The 20737-nt window shown below is 36.7% G+C and overlaps 1 protein-coding gene across 1 annotated transcript in view; it reads right to left on the bottom strand.

The window, feature by feature from the left end:
• Positions 1-1127: 1127 nt before the first annotated feature.
• Positions 1128-20737, bottom strand: part of LOC135072424 (uncharacterized) — a 102276-nt gene continuing 82666 nt past the window's right edge. The window contains exon 2 of the mRNA XM_063966325.1: positions 1128-3767. Within this exon, the coding sequence (XP_063822395.1) occupies positions 1404-3722 (2319 nt within the window). The 5' untranslated portion in view covers positions 3723-3767 and the 3' untranslated portion in view covers positions 1128-1403. The remainder of the gene's footprint in view (positions 3768-20737) is intronic.

Consider the following 20737-nt stretch of genomic DNA (forward strand, 5'->3'; position numbering starts at 1 on the left):
ATGCATAATTGCGCAAAAGAAAAAATCTTACATTATTTTCAATCATAGTTACTATATTAAAAGATCGCATTTTGTCTGTCTTGTTTTCATTGATGGCGACACTATTATGCCAAACTTTTGCCAAAAACTATGCCAAATTCATAATAATACATTTAGTCATATAACATAACAGAGGGAACCAATACAAACTATGTTGGCATTATTAATGAGCAAATTAACAGCAGGTATTGAGCAGTAGTTTGCTTACATGTCAGCAGTTTTAGGCTGAGTTGCACCACCTAATTTTAAACTATAACAACCGGTGTATTTTTTATAGAGTTTGACAGATTTATGACGTTTGTCAAAGTTAAAGTAAGATGGTGCAACCCAGCCTTAGCGTGTAGTAGAGCTGCTTTAGGTTATTTTATTTGTCTCAACTATTCATAATAATACTTTTAGTGCTGATTTTTCAATCGTCGGATAACTTTAAACTGAAGAATAGCTTTGACAGTTTCAGTATGGGAAATATGTAAATTGAAAAATCAGCCCTTAGTCATATAACATAACAGAGGGAACCAATATAAACTATGTTGGCATTATTAATGAGCAACTTAACAATATTAGAACACAGCAGGTCAAATTGAGCAGAAGTTTGGTTACTCATGTATTATACATGCGCAGTTTGCATTCCAGTAAGAACAATTCAATTACACTAAGACTAGTGGAATTAGAGTAACAAACGTAGTCACAGTATTGTTATTAATTACTTTTGTGAATTACTAACAAAAAGTCGAAACAAACATCCTCAACGCGAATTCACAATCAATGAATGTAAAAAAGTATAAAATCTTAAGTTACTATACATTGTGCTTAATAAATTAACTTTACTTTTACTTTTTATATAAAATGGCTAATAATAGTCTACGAATAAAATTTTTGCAATATTGTTTGCCATTAAATTTATATTGTGAATTTATTGTTTGCATTCTTTAGTAAAACATTTAAGACAGTAATTATTAGTTATTGAAACGGATCCATAATTTGATTAACGGTAATTAAACAAACGTATGTACGCTCAAATTTGCAATAATGGAAAACAATTTTGCTAGATGAGATTTGACTAGGGAAAATTTGGTATTGATATTCTGGTAACGATGGGCATTCGGCAGTGAATGACGCTTTAATGTGTTCATCGCCACTGTTAAGGACAATCGAGTTCATTACTGTTTTATAACACGATCACAACCTGATGTCATTGGCATAAACTCATTTGATTCGGCCTGAAAGAGCGCGACTAAAACATTCGAGCGTCGCTCTCTGCTTTAGTCACCGTCTCTATGTATAATACTACCATATTCAGTCGCTTTTACGCTTTATTAGCGCCTATATTGCCCTGTTTACGCGTTATCGGCGTGCCGTCGTCGTCAGATGTCGTTCGCGTCGCCTACGTAGCCCTCATCGGGACTCTCCGAGCAAATTTCTGATGCACATTTAGCATTTGACACTTGAGGCAAGGGCTTGAGAACGTTCTCAGTACCCTCACCTGGCATACGAGCGTCTGTGGTCTGAGTGTCCACGCACCGAGTTTCAACCTGGTAACACCGACCAGGGCCCTCGGCGACACCAATTGGCACCATCACAGCACACGTTCCTTTCGGATTCACCCAAGAACTACACTCTGTCGGAGCGCAGCACTGCACTACTGGCTCCGTTTTGTATCCTTCAGGAGGCGAAGGAACGAACTCATCATTGTAATACACAGTTCCGTTACCTACAAAAGCAATCTGACGGTTACGTGGTACAGGGTAGCCTTCCAATGTTCGCCGCACGTTCGTTGCGTTGAATACCTCGAAATTCGGGCACGCTGGCGGGGTCGCATTGAATTCTGTATCCTTGGCGAATTTGCATACAAGTTTCTGCCCTTTCGGCCTATTGTGCGGCAGCGTCTGATAGAAAGGCCCAACTACGGCATAATTCGACATCATTGAAGGCCTACAAGGATGTTTTGGAAGTCCGTAATCGTAGGGATAGCCCTCGCTGTCTAAAAAGCAGCCGGGATTTAAGTGTACATCCGCGGAATGTTGGTACATGTTGTTTATCGTATTCGGCGGTATATTTACATTGTTTAGGTTTTGTTGGTCCTGCCACGTGACCTGCCTGGGTAAAGTTGGTGCGGTGAATGCGGTTTCCTCTTCAAAACCGTCGCCGCTCACGTTTGGCGCTTTGTATACAGACAGCACTGTGTGCTCGTTTTGTGCATTGTTAGCAACTGTTTCCGCGTCGCTAATTAGGTCAGGATTTCTGTCGACAAACCCTTTGATGTTATTACTTTGATACACATCGTTAGTTTCATAATCACGGTTTGACTGCACAGTGTAGTGAAGGGCATGGTGTGAGTGTGCGTTAACTATGACACTCCCGTTATTCTTGGGAAGCGTGCCATTACTTCTGCTCGATGGAAGAATTTGATTGCATAATGCGACGTCTTTCCCGCTCTCCTTTTTCTTTCGACTCCGCGTGTCCGTTTTAAACTTGAGCAGCACTACAGCTATTATTGCTATTAGTAACACTATAATTAAAAATATAACAGTAACAATTACCACTAAGTGTCTCTGGGGAAATGTGACTACAATCACTACTGGCTCCTCTTTGACTATGATTCTGAGTGTGTAATTAGCGGTAGATTTCCCCGCGGGGTTTTCCGCTACGCACGAATATGTGCCGTTGTCGTCATTCGCAATGTTAAATATGTATAACTCACTCTTTTTGTCGGTTACACCGTTTTCGACGTAATAAACGTCCCGGGGCTCGGAAGCCACCATCGTGTAGTTATGAATGATTTGTCCTTGGTATAGCCAGGTAATTTTAGCTTCGGGAATTGCTTTTACTAGACACTCGAGCGTGACATTACTACCGATATTAGTTTCTAAAAATACAGACGTTGGCATCATTTTGGGCACACAAGCGAGTTCTTGTTCTCTGACCCTCATTATGATTCGTCGTTTTAAACGCTCCGGCATCGAGCACATTGGCTCTACGGTATGGGGCATATTGAAATTCATCAGCCAGTAATGTAAATCCCTCAAATGACAGTCGCAGTTCCAATTATTATTCTGCAGCTCAATACCCCGCAACGTGTCGGGAAATAAATTGTCACCTTGAATATTTGATAGCTTATTACCATTCAATCTCAGCCATTCTAAATGATTCAGTCCAGAGAACGCTTCCCTCTCTATGATTTCAATTTTGCAGTCGCTCAATTCTAATGTATTCAGATACGATAGGTGTTGAAAGCAGTGGGTTTTGATGCTCGTTATTGGATTATTATTTAATGAAAGCCTCATAAGAGAGGGGAAGAACACAAAGTTCGTATACGGTATTACAGTAAGATAGTTGTGAGAGAGATCTAGCTCCACTAGATTAGCGAGACCTGTGAATGCGTGTTTATCAATTTTCTGCAATTCGCATCTTTGTAAGAAAATCTTTTGCAAGTCGACCAATCCCAGGTTGTGAAAGGTTGAGTCTTGAAGCACTTGAAGGTCATTGCCCGAAAATTCCAGAACTTGAGTTTCTGGGTCTATTGTGGTTGGAATGGATTTTAAATCTTTTTCGGAACACTCGACGTATCGTTTTCCGTTCTTCCACTTGCACACACACTGCGAGGGGCAGGCGATGGCAGGCACGAGGATGCAGGTGGTGCATAAGGCAATGAGCCTCATGTGTAAGCTCCTTCTGATGCCCATATTGGTTCAAGCCATTCGTGCTTCACTGGAGACGGCGTGCATTACCTGTAACAAAACAAAACTTTGAATTAACTTAATTATTTGATAACTCGTTGCTTACAAGACATCGTCTGCCCTATAGTTTGTTTGCAAGGCAACTGAAACCGTAACCTAAATAATTTGAAGTAAAATGTTATTTGGGGTAGTGGCGTGTGAGGCGGGTCGCTACATTCCCTACAATATGGTCGAGTGAAGCGATGGCTGGTTCACACGTCATGTCTGTGAACAGGCGCTGCCTTCGGGGACTGGTCAAGACAAGATATACCTACCTTAAATTTTTTAGCATAACAATTAACAATCAAGCTAGACAGTGGCACGGCACTAAATATAAATATATACAATTTATTTAAAACTACCACACGGTTTTGTAATGGTGCCTTGCTTTTCTCTCTAGAGTTTTCTTGCCTAGTCTCCTAAATAGTTTTATATCTGGCACTTAGCCAGAAGGATATCTTAGACTTGTCATGCTCACTAAAATGTCTCTGGGGTAGTGGCATGTGAGGCGGGTCGTTACATTCCCTATAATATGGTCGAGTGAAGCGATGGCTGGTTCACACGTCATGTCTGTGAACAGGCGCTGCCTTCGGGGACTGGTCAAGGAAAGATATACCTGACATAAAATATATATGTATCAAAACGCAACAATTAACCTAGAAATTAGCACGGCACTAAATAAATATATTCAAAACTGCCACGCGGTCTCGTGCTAGATGGGCGTCTTAAAGGCCACCTTCTATCAACGGGAGCGAGTGGTAAGTAACTTGCTTCTGAATGTATTGTAACTTCCTACTTTTTTATATTTATAAACCGGCAGACAGTGGTGACTGAGTTTGTTGCGGCGCTTCTTCTTCTTCTCAGCACTTGCCAAATGTTTGTCTCGAAGCGCTGGTAGGGCAAAAAAAGAATGAGACATGTATAGGCTCCTTAAGAGCATTTGACGATTTGCAAGTACTGATTTAATTAGTCTAAACAAATAAAGAAAATATTGATTTTTTTTTATTTATTCAAGTAAAATGACGGTTGCCTGGCCCTTTTAAGGTTGCTTCGTTATGGGAGGTATTTGTTGTAATATAATCTCACCTAACTTTGAATTGGTTTTTGATTCCGTTATGTTTTTAAAGTCGATGATGTACGCGAGAGGCGTAAAACATGAAATAAAAATTGCTTGTGGTTAAAAATTGGGTGTCTATATTGACGACATCATAATACACGCTATCCTTATCTCCGTACCTCAATCAATATGTGCCATCAGATTTAAATTGTGCGGAGCTGGAATTATTCGAGCCAACAATAGCTTTTCCATTTTGTCGAGGCTGTTTCTTTATAGGTGAATGGTAATTGGAATTTCAAGATACGCATTTCACGATTGCGAAAACTGTTACAGTCCAAGTTTAACGGAGTGTTAAATTAAAAGAAGGTATCAGTTAGACAGTGACGAAGGTTTGGCGGGGTTCTTTTATTTAATTTGAATGTGACAGTGTTGTGAGTGCCGTTCGTGATATTTTTTTATGTTTAAACTATGCCTGAAAGGGGAAGAAAGTTACATTATGTATGCTGTTGCATTATTTATGTGTATCGAGCGGCCGACCCGTTTCGTTCTGCGGCTATTTGTTGCCCTGTATCTGCCGAATCCTGTGTACACAGTACCTTCGTATCGTACGAGGAATCGCAGCAGCAATATGCTACTGAATAATGAATGATATTACGCCCAAAACGAATTCTGTTTATCTTGAAAACAATTTTTCCCATGGGAAAATTGTATTATTTTCATATTTGATTGTACGGAAGGAAGTTTGGGGTTTTTATTTGCTGTAGTAGGCGTATTTTCACTGTAGGGATGATTAACCTTTGTTTTTACTATTTTGGATTGTTTGTGGACGCAATAAAGTTTGAGCTATTGTAAAGAACCTAATGTTGTTTTAGTTCAAAACTTAGACTGCGTCTGCGACACTCAGTCACTCCATTGAAATTTTCAAGTGATGTATTGGTACTCTCCAACCCGTCTGGCCACTGGTAAATTAGAGAAGGTCGTGCTCCTGCAGTGGAAACTAAATGACCTGATGATGATGATGATTGGTACTCAATGAGCAACAAAACCTACCGATGCTAGTTTGAATCACCATCGTAAAATCATATCTACGTTACGTCACGTGCGTTTGTACTCGTACGAGTCCAGATATAAATACGATTTTCTCATCCAAACTTGAAATAGGTATAATCATGTGAGTCTATTTTAGAAATAGCTTTTTCATTATCTACATTTAGTGACTTAAATTTAGGCCTGCCCATTCATGGAATTGATAAATGAATTGCGAACTTTATGAAGACTGTATTTAGAAGTTTATTTTTATTCCTCGAATTCATCATTCGCTTCTGTAAATAAGTTAACATTTGTCGTCTTACAAAATTTTTCATAAATAAACCCTAAATATGTATTAATATCATTAGGAATTCGTAGAATTTAATAAATTCACCGTTTTGCCATTAATGGGTACAGGGTGGACCAAACCATACGATTTTTTTTTTTTTTGAAAGTTTGTTTATGGACGAATCAGACTTCGCCGGGAAAAAATACATCCCATCCGATTACGAGTTATGTTTTTTTTAATTTAATTTTGAAAACTTGGAAAAAATCATTTTTGTTTTCTACTGATAACTACAGTTTATAATAGCAACTAAGACACTGTACTCTGTCAAAAATCAATTTAGACATCAGTCTGATCATCATATCAATCAGCAAGATAATCTGGAAAAGTGACTTGGTTCAAACTCTACGAATTTTGTTGAACTCGATTAATCTATTCTATACTTATAATAAATCTGTAGAGAGGTCAATTCTGTACATGAAATATATTTTCAAAATAACTATCAGGGGGTGATTAGTGATCGATACTGATGCCAAAAATGCAATCAGTAAAATTTTTGTCTGTCTGTCTGTCTGTCTGTCTGTCTGTCTGTCTGTCTGTATGTTCCTTATAGAAACAAAAACTACTCGACGGATTTTAACGAAACTTGGTACAATTATTCTTCATACTCCTGGGCAGGTTATAGGATACTTAGGAATTCCCACGGGAACGGGAATTAGCGGGAAAATCCTTTTGTACGAAAAATCTAAACCGCTTAAGTTAGACGCTTGAAATTTGGCATGCAGGTACCTTAGTAAACTTAAAGCTTAGTTACAACAGGATATTGCAAAATTCCCACGGGAACGGGAGTTAGTGGGAAAAAACATTTGTATGAAAAAATCTAAACCGCGTAAGATAGACTCTTGAAATTTGGCATGCAGGTACCTTAGTAAACTTAAAGCTTAGTTACAACAGGATATTGCAAAATTCCCACGGGAACGGGAGTTAGCGGGAAAAAACATTTGTATGAAAAAATCTAAACCGCGTAAGATAGACTCTTGAAATTTGGCATGCAGATACCTTAGTAAACTTAAAGCTTAGTTACAACAGGATATTGCAAAATTCTCACGGAAACGGGAGTTAGCGGGAAAAAACATTTGTATGAAAAAATCTGAACCGCGTAAGATAGATGAAGGGGGGGTAAAACGAGATCCACGCGCACGAAGTCGCGGGCGGCCGCTAGTTATAAAATAAAATGATGGCGATCCGAAAGTTCCCTAATCGAAAAAATTATGTCCGTCTGGTCTCTTCCACCCTGTATATCAACCTAGCAACTAAGTATCCACGTTAGGTACTTTCAGAGGACTAACAAAGTTAATATTGCGGCTATATAAAACAAGGCACGGGCAACATCCTTAATGATCCCTCGGTAAACTTAGCTTCGCGATTTATAACGAGGCACGCCCCCAGAGAGTTGCTTCGTTACCTCACTGATATATGTTTATAGTGGATTTTAAACAGACTTCTAAATTGCTCAGTCTACCGAGACCACAAATTTTCCATGTAAAAATGATTTAAAATATTTCTAAAGCTTACACACTCGAGAATTAAAATTTCTCGTATTTAATAGCGATTTCCTAAAATGTTTAGTTTAAAAATCGGTTTCAAGGTTTTTCATTTATACCTACAAACAAGTTTTCTTTGATAACTAAAACGTCGTCCGATAAAGATTAATATCATTCTGTTTCAATGAAGACAAAACATTTTTTTAGCCATTTCTCATTCAAGCTCACCAAATGTACCTAACAAAATTACGATTTCTACGAAATTAATTTAAAAAAACATAACTATGAGGTCTCACAGTGCACGTGGATGCACAGGGTGACACACGAACCAATCACAGAGCTCTATTTAACGCTGTGCGTTGGATTTGCTGCTTCACTTAAGTAAGCATCGTTTGTGAATACGGGCGTAAAAATCTTAAAACGTCGTCCGTTCTAGAATAATATCATCTATTTCAATGAAGACAAAACATTTTGACAGACACTTCAAAAGTTGGATCAAAATAACTTTTATTTTAGACATTTCTCATTCATGCTCAGCAAATCTAACTCATACCGATTCCTAAGAAATTGATTGCTTGTTTTAAAAATCAAGTTCTCAAAATTCTTCGAAAAATATGTGTGATTGCTCTAAATATTGCAACTCAATCAATCACAGGCTTAGCTCTACGCTTGAGTTTAAATCAAGTTTTGAGCAAAATTATAAAGGCTTAAGACTAAGGTGGGAAGTTCCATTAAAGTAGGGTAATTAAGGTTTCTTTCCGAGTAAAGTGCTGTCATCAAACACATGCAAGCTCCCCGAAGCTAAGCTCCAATTACGCCACACGTAGTCCTCTCGCGTGTAGAGTGAAGTTGATTCAGTGTGCTCACTCAGTCACTCACTTTAGATATTTATTTTAATAAGTGTTAAGCTTCAAGTGGCAGTGGCCAAATTCAAATTCAATAACTTATTTGCTAGAATACATAATTACATGCTCGTTTTACAAAGCAGATCTCATAGTTAATATGATTTCCATGTATTCAGCCTGCTGACGTACAAATATTTTATCAGTCAGATTATTATTTAACATACAATGTTACAAATCAAATTAATGTATTAATATTTCAGTTAATACCCTCCACTATAGTGGAGGAGGCTCATAGTCCAGCAGTGGAATGTAAAGGGCTGTTGATGATGAATATTTCAGTTAATAAATTTACAATGTCAAAAAGTTAAATGTAGATGTCACAATAAAATTCATACACTATCTATTGAAAATATTCGTCAATGCTATAAAAACCATGGCTCAGTAACCAATTTATAAATTATGGCAGGGCACATAGCTCGTAGAGCTGGCGGCCGCTGGGGCAGGAAAGTTCTTGAGTGGCGACCACGAGCCGGAAGATGTAGCATGGGCAGGCCTCCCACTAGGTGGACCGACGATCTGGTGAAGGTCGCGGGAGGCGCCTGGATGCGAGCGGCGCAGGACCGGTCTTTGTGGAAATCCTTGGGGGTGGCCTTTGTCCAGCAGTGGACGTCTTTCGGCTGAAACGAACGAACGAACGAAGTTTTAAGCTTAGTATTCATAATAATATTACTCTTATAATAAGTATAATTACGGTTGAAACTTGTGTCTATTCACATATTATGGCTGGCACAGAATACCAGCGTTATGCTTTAGGTCCTAGAACATGCTGAGTGGCTGCCATTTTGGTTCAAATCTATGTATACTGATGTTGTAGTCTAAGGATTTGCATTTTGCAATGCAAAATGTAACCTGTGCCTATTTAAATACATACTTTTTCATTTTCATTTTTCAAATAAAACAAATCTTTCTTTCTAATATTACGGCGGGTTAAAAGCAAAACCGATTTATTCAGCCCAAAAAAGTCACTTATGCTGGTTTTCTATATTAAATCCTAATCCAAATTTCAGTATGTTTTTGGTCAAAATATCTACGGTTTTCGATGTTTTTACATTTTCATATTTTTTAAAAGACTATTTAAACAACATTAAAGTGTAAACGCATTGAAAATTTTGAATATTTTATCTAAAACTGAATTAAAGGTGAAAATTTTAAAGATAGACAGACGGTTTTACCTCTAACCCGGCGAATCTAATTTCAGGGTAAGACCACGTATATCGAATTTCAATATTTATCTTGCCTACTCTAGTGATTTTTAAACCAAAAGTTTTATGTTTCAAAAGAATAGGTATTTCATTATTTTCAAGCCGTCTCAACTGGTTTTGTTTATTGCCAAATAGAAATGCCGAAAATAATTTTCTTTCGGGTGGGTAGTTTTAAATAACATGTAAATAAGGCTTTACAATCAGTGGCCCTTTTGTGTTGATTGTGTGTAGGAAATGAGTTGCTTATTACAGAACAGAGCTACGGAGCTGAAAAATTTGTGGAAAGATTGTGGTTTTTGATTGGTTAAAAAAAAAGAGATTTTTGCTAGATTAATTAGTTGAGTGTAAAGGATTTTGCTTCCAACTCTAGTATAATCTCAGCAGTATTTCCTGGCTCTCAGGAATAAGGAACGTATTGTTTAGAATATTCTTATGCATTCCTGAGAATAGAAAAAATATAAAGTGTAGGTATTATAGAACGAAACTCAAAACTCGAATCAATTTCAACTGGCTTTTAATCGGTTGAATTCCAATGTTTCGACCGACTAATCACATGACAGAATCTATGGCTAGGTTTGAAACTAGTTTTAAGTTCGTTTGTTTCAGCCAAATGAAGTTCACTGCTGGACAAATGCAGCAGTTTTGTGTTGTTTTGTAATTCCCACCTAAGTGTCAAGTAAGTTACATAACAACAATGTTAACAGCATTGTTGTGTTCCGACAGTTAGAGGTAAGATAGCCAGTTCCTCCGTGGTTGAGGATTCCGGGTGAAGCTCGCTTCCACCTTCGGCCTGATCATCACTTACCATCAGGTGAGATACATGTCAAGAGCTTCGTTGTTGTGGATAAAAAAAAGTGTTTTTGATTTCGTGGTGGTTTTTCTGCTCGTCACTCTTTTCCACATCGCGGAGCGAGTCTCAAGGGCCGGAGGATCCCGCCTCCTGCTCTACATAATCTTAGAGTATCTCCTGGCTCTCAGGAATACGGAACGTATTGTTGAGAATACGCATTAAGGTCTTCCTGAGAATAGAAAAAATATAAAGTGTAGTTATAGCCTAGGCCCAAAGACCGCCAACTTTTATTTGGGCCCGATTCTAATTTGTATGAAGAATCAGCCAATGCCAAATCGGTGTAATATTATGCGCATTTTCATACATCTCCACTCAACAGCCAGACCCAACTATCGGTCAACTAAATATCGGTGGTCGGCGCCCAGGCTTAAAAAACGAGACTCAAAACTCGAAACAATTTCAACTGGCCTTTGATCTGTTTCGTGTGAATTTCGATGTTTCGACCGACTAATCATATGACAGAATCTATAGTTAAGTTTGAATCTAGTTTCATGTTCGTTTCAATCAAATGACGTTCACTGCTGGGCAAAGGCGCAGTTTTATGTGTTAATTTCGTGGTGGTTTTTCTGCATGTCACTCTATTCTACACCGCGGAGTGAGTCTCAAGGACCGGAGGATCCCGCCTCCTGCTCTACATAATCTCAGAGTATCTCCTGGCTCTTAGGAATACGTAACTTATTGGAATGCAAATGTAGTTGCGGGGAACGCGTATAATTTAATGGACGACGCCAGTCGTGTGTGAAAGTCATTGACATTCGTGTTATTGATTGAGTTATTTTATTTTGGTATGTCAGCCGTATCACTACATAATATAAAATAAAGTCGCTTTCCGCTTCTCCCTTTGTATGCTTAGATCTTATAAAACTACGCAACGGATTTTGATACGGTTTTTTTAATAGATAGAGTGATTCAAGAGGAAAGTTTATATGTAATTTAACACCTGTGCGAAGCCGGGGCGGGTCGCTAGTCATTTAATAAATGAAATTCGGAATCAAAGTATAAGATTTTTGTTATTAATTTATATCGTACACTTGACAGGTTGATACTTAAGGGCATGTATTTAAATGATCTTTTTAAATTAGCAAAAACGGCAAATAAAAAAATCTAAATGGTCATCTATTTTAATGATTGATCCTCTTTCTTTGAGACATAAAATAAATGAAATCGATCGATATTTTAACCTCTTTTGAACTACGCAAAAAAAAATTGAGATGTAAAAATTATATCTGATCGTTACTTGTTGGTCCTCAAAAATAAAAGAAATGAGCACCAAATATTCAATATTGTGATACTTTTTTAAATAATTCGATTTGTATAAATTATTTTTTGTCTATATCAAATAATCTTCAAAATAATTATGTTATGGTACTTATTTTTATTAAGTTGTAAAGGTTGTAGCTAGTCAAAGGATGGAAACTATTTAAAGGCACTTGATGTTCAAAGATTTTTTTTATTAAAAAAGCATACTTAACACGTGTTCACACTGCGTTATCGGGTCGAATTGACCTTAGGTGCTGGATGCGTTGGTGTGGGGTGGATATATTCGGTCTTTTCGGTAGTACGAAAGATAAATATTGTTTGGCAATTGTTTCGTCAAACACAGTAAATATTTGAAAAAAAAACTTATCAGATCCTTACGACCCGATGTCGCACTAAAAGTAAACAAATATCGTTTAGTGCTTTTATCGTGTCTAATCGACCCGTTGACAGATGACTTTATGGTCACTGATCACGGTCGAGATCGGTATACTAAGAGAAAATCAACCTTGCGATTTGAAAAAAATAAAGAGGTAAAAATTATGATGTCGGGTTCAGGGATGTCAGAAGTAAGAAATTATTTTACATAGCGCCTCTAGTCCCAAACTAAGCAAAGCTTGTTATTTAGACAAACATGGCAATGTACCATTCTGCTTGCTTATTGGCCGCTAAGCCCTTGGCCAACTCAGTAACCAATGACGGACTATTGTCACTCAACCACAAAGTACCGCGTACATTAAAAGATATTTTTTAATTAAAAATATTAACCAATAATATTTTTTGTTAGATCAAATATATTTTAAAGTTAAGTTATACATAGATCGAAATGTATTTATTAGGTGATCAATATTAAAAGGCAAACTTGATATAAAAATCCTCAAATTAACAAAATTAAAGATCAATAACTAAAAAAGAGGATCAAATATTATTTTTGTTTACCAAATATTAAAAGAGTATGTTAAACATAAATATTATGTTACCTTTAATGAAGATCATTCATAATTTATCCATAGATCAACTAATATAGACCCAATAATTAATACAAAGATAAAATATAATAAAAAACATCATTTATTTTTAAAAGTGCACATACAAAAAAGATCAATTAGTTTTTAGAGGATCAAATAATATTGTCCCATACTTAAGTAGTTTATTTGTGTGTCTATCTGTTATGTGTATGTCTAGACAACGGTATTTATCATGCAAAAACACTTTGTAGTAAGTTAGTTATGTAAGTTATTACGAGATAAATAAAATAAACTTGATACAAACGTAATGTAGTTTGATGTGCTATCAACTGCATTACAAAACAGTCGAAACAAATAACTTTTCTTTTGACTTTGACAAAGTTTTTTTTTTCTTGATTGCTGACCTTGGAAAACAATAGAGGTGACGTGTCTGTTCTGTCCATATTATATTCGGGTAGAAATATGAAAAATCCCCGCAATAAATAAGCGGGGAACCGTACCAGACCCGACGCGGCACAGCGCCATCTAAGTTACTGAATTACTAATGCCACAGGATGAGGGCAGTGTCATGATTTGGGAAACTCCGGGTTGTTGCGGAAAAGATTTTTACCTTTTACTGACTAGTTTTAGTAGCCTGAACTTTATTTTGGTGATGTTTATGTGAATGTTATTTGACTGGCACATGGTATGGTACGCACTACATTTGCGGGTTCGAATTGTGCGGCCAATATGTTAATGTTATGTAATGAATGTGTGTACATGAGTATTTAGAGCGTAGTTTACGAATATTCATAGATGTATGTACTATGAATATTTAGGCTGAGTTGCACCACCTTATTTAACCGTAACACTAACAATAACCGGAGCTTTTTGTATGGAGTTTGACAGGTGCAACTCAGCCTAAAAGTTATAAAGAAGTCGTGATACAAAGTATTACAACTAAACAAAAATATCGTACTTTTTTATCGTCAAGTTTTTAGAAAAGCTCGCAACCATTGGTATCACACCTAATAAGCCAACATTATAGTCGTCTGACAAAGCTAAATCGCACAGATTAACATTCTCCTTCGAAGCATAATATTCATACTATTGTTTTTTTCGGGCTATTTTGTAGGTAGTTTGATTCCATACATATTTCCTACTCAATGGTATATTAAGCCGGAGGTCAAATTAAATCATTTACCAAAGCTGTAACCTCCGCTATTACACCCAATTTATTGTTAATATCTGCAAATACAGAGTTCAAATATTACACTTCCCAATCCCTGGAACTATTACCCGCCAATTTATGAACGATACTCATCAGCTATAATCTGTTTTAATCTGCAGAGTGTTAAGCCTTAAATAGGTTATTATATCAATAAAATTACGGAGCGATATTTCAGGTAGAAAATGATACATAATATCATTGAACATCACATCGTTTATGTTATTCTACAAAGAGTAAAACAATTTTACCGTTTGAATAAACACGTGTTTCAGGGTTTTCAGAATTCATCCCCTAAAAGGGTGAAATGGGGTAACAAAGTCCCCATTTACCCCTTTTAGGGGATGAAAATTAGCATGGGTATTTGTATGTTTTATCGTGTTGCTGATTACGAAAACAAAACGCCATAAAGTCTTTCTATGACAGAGAGATATCCACGCGGGCGAAGCCGGGGGTAAGAACTAATTACACATATAATTTGACTACAAAACCCAAATCTTCCTAATCCTTGTAAATCTAAATTCCTTATGCATCAAGTCAGCTAAATATTACTACATTGTAATATAAACAGTGACGCGTAATGCCAGCATTAAAATCTATGAAGCAGAGGGAAACCAATTTACGTTGGAGACACGTCATGCCTCTGTTGATGGGTTCTGCTTACGTAATCTGTGTACAAATAATTGTTATGGTGTGGGTTCATGATTTATAGCGGAGTTCGCGATGCTGTATACAGGGTGGAATTTTGTAATGCCACCTGGAGGGAAAGTACTCTTAATACTGTAGATAGAAAAATTTACTGAAAGAAAACATTCCTTTATTTTTTAAAAGAAAGAGAACTGCATTTAAAGATTTTCAACATTTTTTCGAAAATTCACTACCGTAACTACCATAAAATTTTCTGTACCTACATAATTAAAATAATTTAAGATTTCATGGTTTTCCTTTCATTTGATTTATCAAGTTTGTTAGAGAGATTTCATCCTTATACTTAACCCTAACGATCGATGTAATAAAAATACAGGGTGTAATTTTTAACAGATTTTAGTTGGTTCGATTCTCGGATGTGGCAAGCAAATATTTGGAAAACTTTGATTGCAGTTCTATTTCTTTTCAAAAATAAAGGAATGTTTTCTTTGAGAAAAATTTTCTATCTACAATATTAAGAGTACTTTCCCTCCAGGTGGCATTACAAAATTCCACCCTGTATACTTACGCCCGTATTCACAAACATTACTATGAAGTCTCACAGTGCGCGTGGATGCACAGGGTCACACATGAAACCACCAATGGGTTCACAGAGCTCTATTCAACACTGTGCGTTCGTTTTTTGATTCACTTAAGCAAGCATCGTTTGTGAATACGGGCGTTAGTCACACTTATTTAGCTACTGGACGTTCCAGACTTTGCGCTAAGAAATATGATTATGTTCTTCAGATATAGTCTTAGTTCAAGCTAAATCAGACCTTTGGTGTTCTGTTTAATGTTTGGTGTAAAAAAACCTCTTCTTTTTCGAATACCGGTTAAATAACATAGATCTCCTTCGCTTTTTTTTCAGAACTTATTGGTAGGTCGAAATCTTATAACCTATGAAGGTTAGGTAATAGGCTTAGGGTGGGTTGCACCATCTTACTTTAACTTTGACAATCGTCAAAAATCTGTCAAACTCCATACAAAAAACACCGGTTATCGTTAAATTTACGGTCAAAGTTAGGTGGTGCAACTCAGCCTTAGTATATCAACAGACAAATTTATTGTCGTCTCTATCTCCAAAGAACAGAACATTACATCAGGGTATACCTATAATGTTCAGTATAGGTATACTGTAGCCTCTATGTAAATGTCATAAGAGTTACTTTGCATCAACAATGTACAGTTTGATGCGCCTTCGACTGTACACCAGCGTCATTTAGGAACAATTTTTAAATGCAGCAGTCCCCAGCCCCTTTAGGGTATCGATTGAAACATGAGGGGTTCCGAGTTAGGGTGCCTCGGAATTAATTACAATCAAATTATACAGTGACAAAGTGAGACGTTTTTGATACGGGAAGTGTGATTCATTTGAACATACCAACGTTTTTAATGAGCTAAAGCTTGCACGTTTCCTTTTTTACCCGACTGCGCCAGAAGGGATGTTTTAAGTGGCATTGTTGGTGAGTCAGGGCCCTTTCCCACGGCAATCCAGTTTTATGGGATCCAGTATTGCAGGATCCGAATTCGAATGGATCGGCTTATTGCGGGACACGGCAAACGGGATGTTCGTGTGCCTTCGGACCATTTCGTAGCCAAACTTCGTAGCTGGTAAATAATCCCACATTCTTCGTGTGAATATTAAACCACGAAATATTAAAGCACGTCTAAACGGGATCCTGATAAAAAATGGCTCCAGCAAAAAACGGGATGTCACCGTGGGAAAGACAGCAGAAGGAAGATAATTGGTTAGGTCGTTGTATCTAGATTAGATTTTATTTCGAAATCTTCGCTTCTTCGCCGAATCAGGTTGAAAAGTACATAAATATCACTTTATCAACTTTTCTCACCTAAATTGTACCTCTATAGAGAATTAAAGGTCAATCTACAAACCTGATAAATTTACTTTTTGATTTACTTTCAATATAAGTACCTAAGTAGCATCTTTTCATATCGATTTGATATGCTCTAAGCCCTTAATACATAACCTAATCTCTAAGCCCTTAATAAAAATTCTTAAACAAAAACTGTTAATAAATTTTCTCAACTGTTCAGAAGCATAAAACATAATCAAAATCATTTTCACAGTTCTACATAACATTTTGTGAAAAATATTATTGGCAGGTAGTTGCTAATTGCTCATAAGATAGGCCCCCTTAATTTAATTTATTGTCCGTGGTGCATAATCTTTTCTTAAAGGTTTTAAACCTTTGTTTGTCACCTGTTATCCGCTTTGCAATGGAGAGAAGTCGAACCTTAATTTCGAACTCCTCCTATGTTCTTCTGATTAATTTCGTTGCGGGTCCAAAGACAGTTTAACTTTCCCCGGGACAAACTTGACCTTCATTGGTTGGGTTTTTGTGGCGGTCAAGCTGTAGATCCTGGCTACACAGGAGTTGCAGTGGTGGGAACGAGAGGTGGGAATAGTCCCGTAGTTCTACATAACATATTGATATCGCAATCCGAGCTTCAGTAACACATTTATGCGGAGCCGATTGCAATGCCGTTCCGACTCCAATGATTCCGAAATGAGGTCATTTGTAGAGTCAGCTCTAACCTCGATCCGAGCTGAGAGTCAAAGCACACGATACGTTGCGACGCATCGCAATCGCATCGCAAAGATTTCGCCGTATCGCGTGACGCGGCGCCGCACCGCTTGTGTGCCCGCCACCGATATTTCTATGTAAGAAGACTACGCTCCGGCATCGCATCGCCGCCGCAACGCATCATGTGCTGGGCTCTGATGTCCCATTGAAGTTCTGTTTGATAATTCCGCAGTCACAGGCATGTCAGAGGTAATACGCATTAATATAATACAGAGAGGTTGTGCTTTCACGTTAAGCCTAAAGCGAATGCGATATCGTTTAACATGATAAGGACTCTTATGATAGCATATTCGACGACTATAATGTTGATGGATGACACTAGCAGTCCCTGTGGGTGTATGGATCAAACAAAGAGGATTAATTTCACGGCTCAAATGCAACAACTATCCCCAAGAGAACCTTCCAAAATAATTTAACATTTTCATACAAATTGTCTTCAATTATTATTGGCAAGTCAATTTTCATAAATTTTATTGAATTTGAATATTATTCCAGTTGGAAAGTTGTTGCACTTTATTAGTAGAATCAATCTTTGTTAGATCCATATTTACGGGGATACCCTGTATAATTGCGTATACACATTTTTCGTTCCTGTAGCAAGGAGTTCCTCAGTAAATAAAGGTTGTGTGTTTAGAGCACAAAAGAAATGCATAAGGGCAATGTGCAAAATAAAACAGACTGAAAGCTGTAAACCGTACTTCTTAAATCTAAGGATTATGACTTTAACCTGTATTTACATACTTGAAGTGTCAATGTTTGTTAAAAATAATTTGGATCAGTTTGTAACTTTAAATAGTAAAAGACATAAATTGAAAATTTGTATACCTCCAAATAAATCAGCACTATTCAATCAGAGCGTTTTCTGTATGGCGCCTCGAATATACAACCATTTACCAAAAGATATAATTGAAACTACATGTATACTTGTATTTAAAGCTAAGCTAAAGGACCTTTTGTTAAAAAAAGGTTACTACTCTGTAAATGAATATCTTTCTGACAATTTATAATGATTTGTGTGACAATTTGAGTACCCAAGTAAGTATTTATTAATGAAAATTTTTTTTTCTCTCCGACTGACATAATATTGTATTCTGCTGACATTTTCTGTATGACTTATTAACTTATAATTATTAATAATTGACTTGTATTTGAATTGTATCATTTATTGTGTCATAGATTTTTACTACCTATCAATTGTATCTTACCATTATTGTATGCCCATGCGGCGGAACACAGCTGATCTATCATACAAATTTAATGACCTGACTTATGTACCTGTGATTTCACAATAAACACAATTTGAATTTGAAAAAAAAAAAGGAACTTCAGCTTGACCGCTAATTAAAATTCAACCAGTGAAAGTCAAGTTAAAAAGTTGAACCCGCAATGAAAAAAAGAGCAGTCTGGGTTGCACCATCTTACTTTAACTTTGACAAACGTCAAAAATCTGTTAAACTCCATCCAATCTAATAAACATGATATATTTGAAAATTCCAATGAGAGAGATCATAAAACCAAATAACTAGATATACTATTTTCCGCAAATACTCAAGTTTATTATCTATGTTTGCTCAGCTGCATATCTGTGTGGAAAATTAAGTAGCAAATATAAGTTTTATGGCGCACTCGCCTGATGTAACGGAGCATGATGAGGAACGGACTAAAGTCATTTTATGAAGAAAAAGAAGTTGGCAGAAGTAACGCGTGCTTATAGTTTTCACTCGAATACAGTAAGCAGAAGTAGATTGGATCTTAATAATCACTAATTGAAAATAATACGAGTATGGTGTCTAGATAGTTTACTATGCCCATGTTTGGTATAGACCTAAATGAAGACTTATTGTCTATGAATACATACTTATATCGTGATCATCTCTATTGTAGTAAATCCCAGAGTTCTTATTTTATTTTAATATCAGTATAATTTTGATGTTATTAGGCTCAAAGATTTGTTTTTTAAAATTTGATATCAATTGAAATATATTGAAGAATGTTGTGAATATACTAAACTGTTTTCAAGTTATCTAAAGTTAAACTTTAAAGCAACAATTTAATCTTAATTAATTTTGCTAAAAAATAATTATTAACTTGGCGAAAAATTATAGTCCTATTGAATACCTACTCTTTAATTCTGTTACTACTTCTGTTGGATATTATAGTAGAGTTCTGAAGTTTTCAAGGTAAACTGCATATGAGGCACATTTCTAATGAATCTTTGAATCTGTCATTTGTAGCAAAGTTTTATAAAATGCTGAGCATAAGTTTTTACTTAGTCTTTTATCACAATTACTTTGATATTTTTATCACAATTATTTGACTGACATAGCCCTACGGATCAGCAAGCTGAAGTGGCAGTGGGCAGGGCACATAGTACGCAGAACTGACGGCCGATGGGGCAGCAAGGTTCTGGAATGGAGGCCACGTACCGGAAAACGCAGCGTGGGACGTCCACCCACAAGGTGGACCGACGACCTGATAAAGGTAGCAGGAAGGCGCTGGATGCAGGCCGCTACCAACCGTGCGATGTGGAAGTAATTGGGGGTGGCCTATGTTCAACAGTGGACGTCCTGTGGCTGAAATGATGATGATGCTGATGATGATTTGACTGATTTATTTGCTATGGCAAAGATTAGTAGCAGCCTATGCGTTAATTCGGGTGTCAGCTAGCTCCACACCAAATATTAAAATCCAGACGTTTAGACGTGAAGTAGTAACAAACAGATACACTCACAAACTTTCGCCTTTATAATAAGTATTAGTGTATTGTGATACATTAGCTTATTAATGCATCCACAACACATAGTACGTAATAACATCGCTCTTAAGCTAGATAGGTATTCAAATACTCGGTCTTCAAGAACCGAGGTCGGGTGGAGTTCTTGAGATGAGATCGATCACTTAAGACAGCACTCAAGGTCGTAGCTCGGCTCAGCTGTTCTTAATAGGTATTAAATACGATTAGTAGGTATTTCTGTTAAAAAGTTTGAAGAAAAAAGTTTTTTAATCTCGTTTTTAAACAGACATCCTAATGAACAAACTAGTATTGTAATTATTACAATCATATCCCTGCTAATATACTCAACATCAAATAAACCGCACCTTCCGCGACGCGAACTTTAACGATTTTCTTCTGACACAATCATAGTGCCCCAATAATATTGGTGTTATTTGAAAGCCCAATAAATATCCTTAAAGAAAAACACATTTAATTTCTTAATAAATGATTAACATATACCATAAATGTGACTTGAAAAAATACCTCACTTTGGGCCCACCTATGGGATCAATTAGACCATTTTTTATGGTTATAAAACCAAATAATGATTTCACGTGTTCTCTTTAACAGATGGATAGCGATTAATCCCAACTTAACAGCTTTAA

This window comes from Ostrinia nubilalis, chromosome 6 (genome assembly GCF_963855985.1).
Source record: "Ostrinia nubilalis chromosome 6, ilOstNubi1.1, whole genome shotgun sequence".
Classification (NCBI taxonomy): domain Eukaryota; kingdom Metazoa; phylum Arthropoda; class Insecta; order Lepidoptera; family Crambidae; genus Ostrinia; species Ostrinia nubilalis.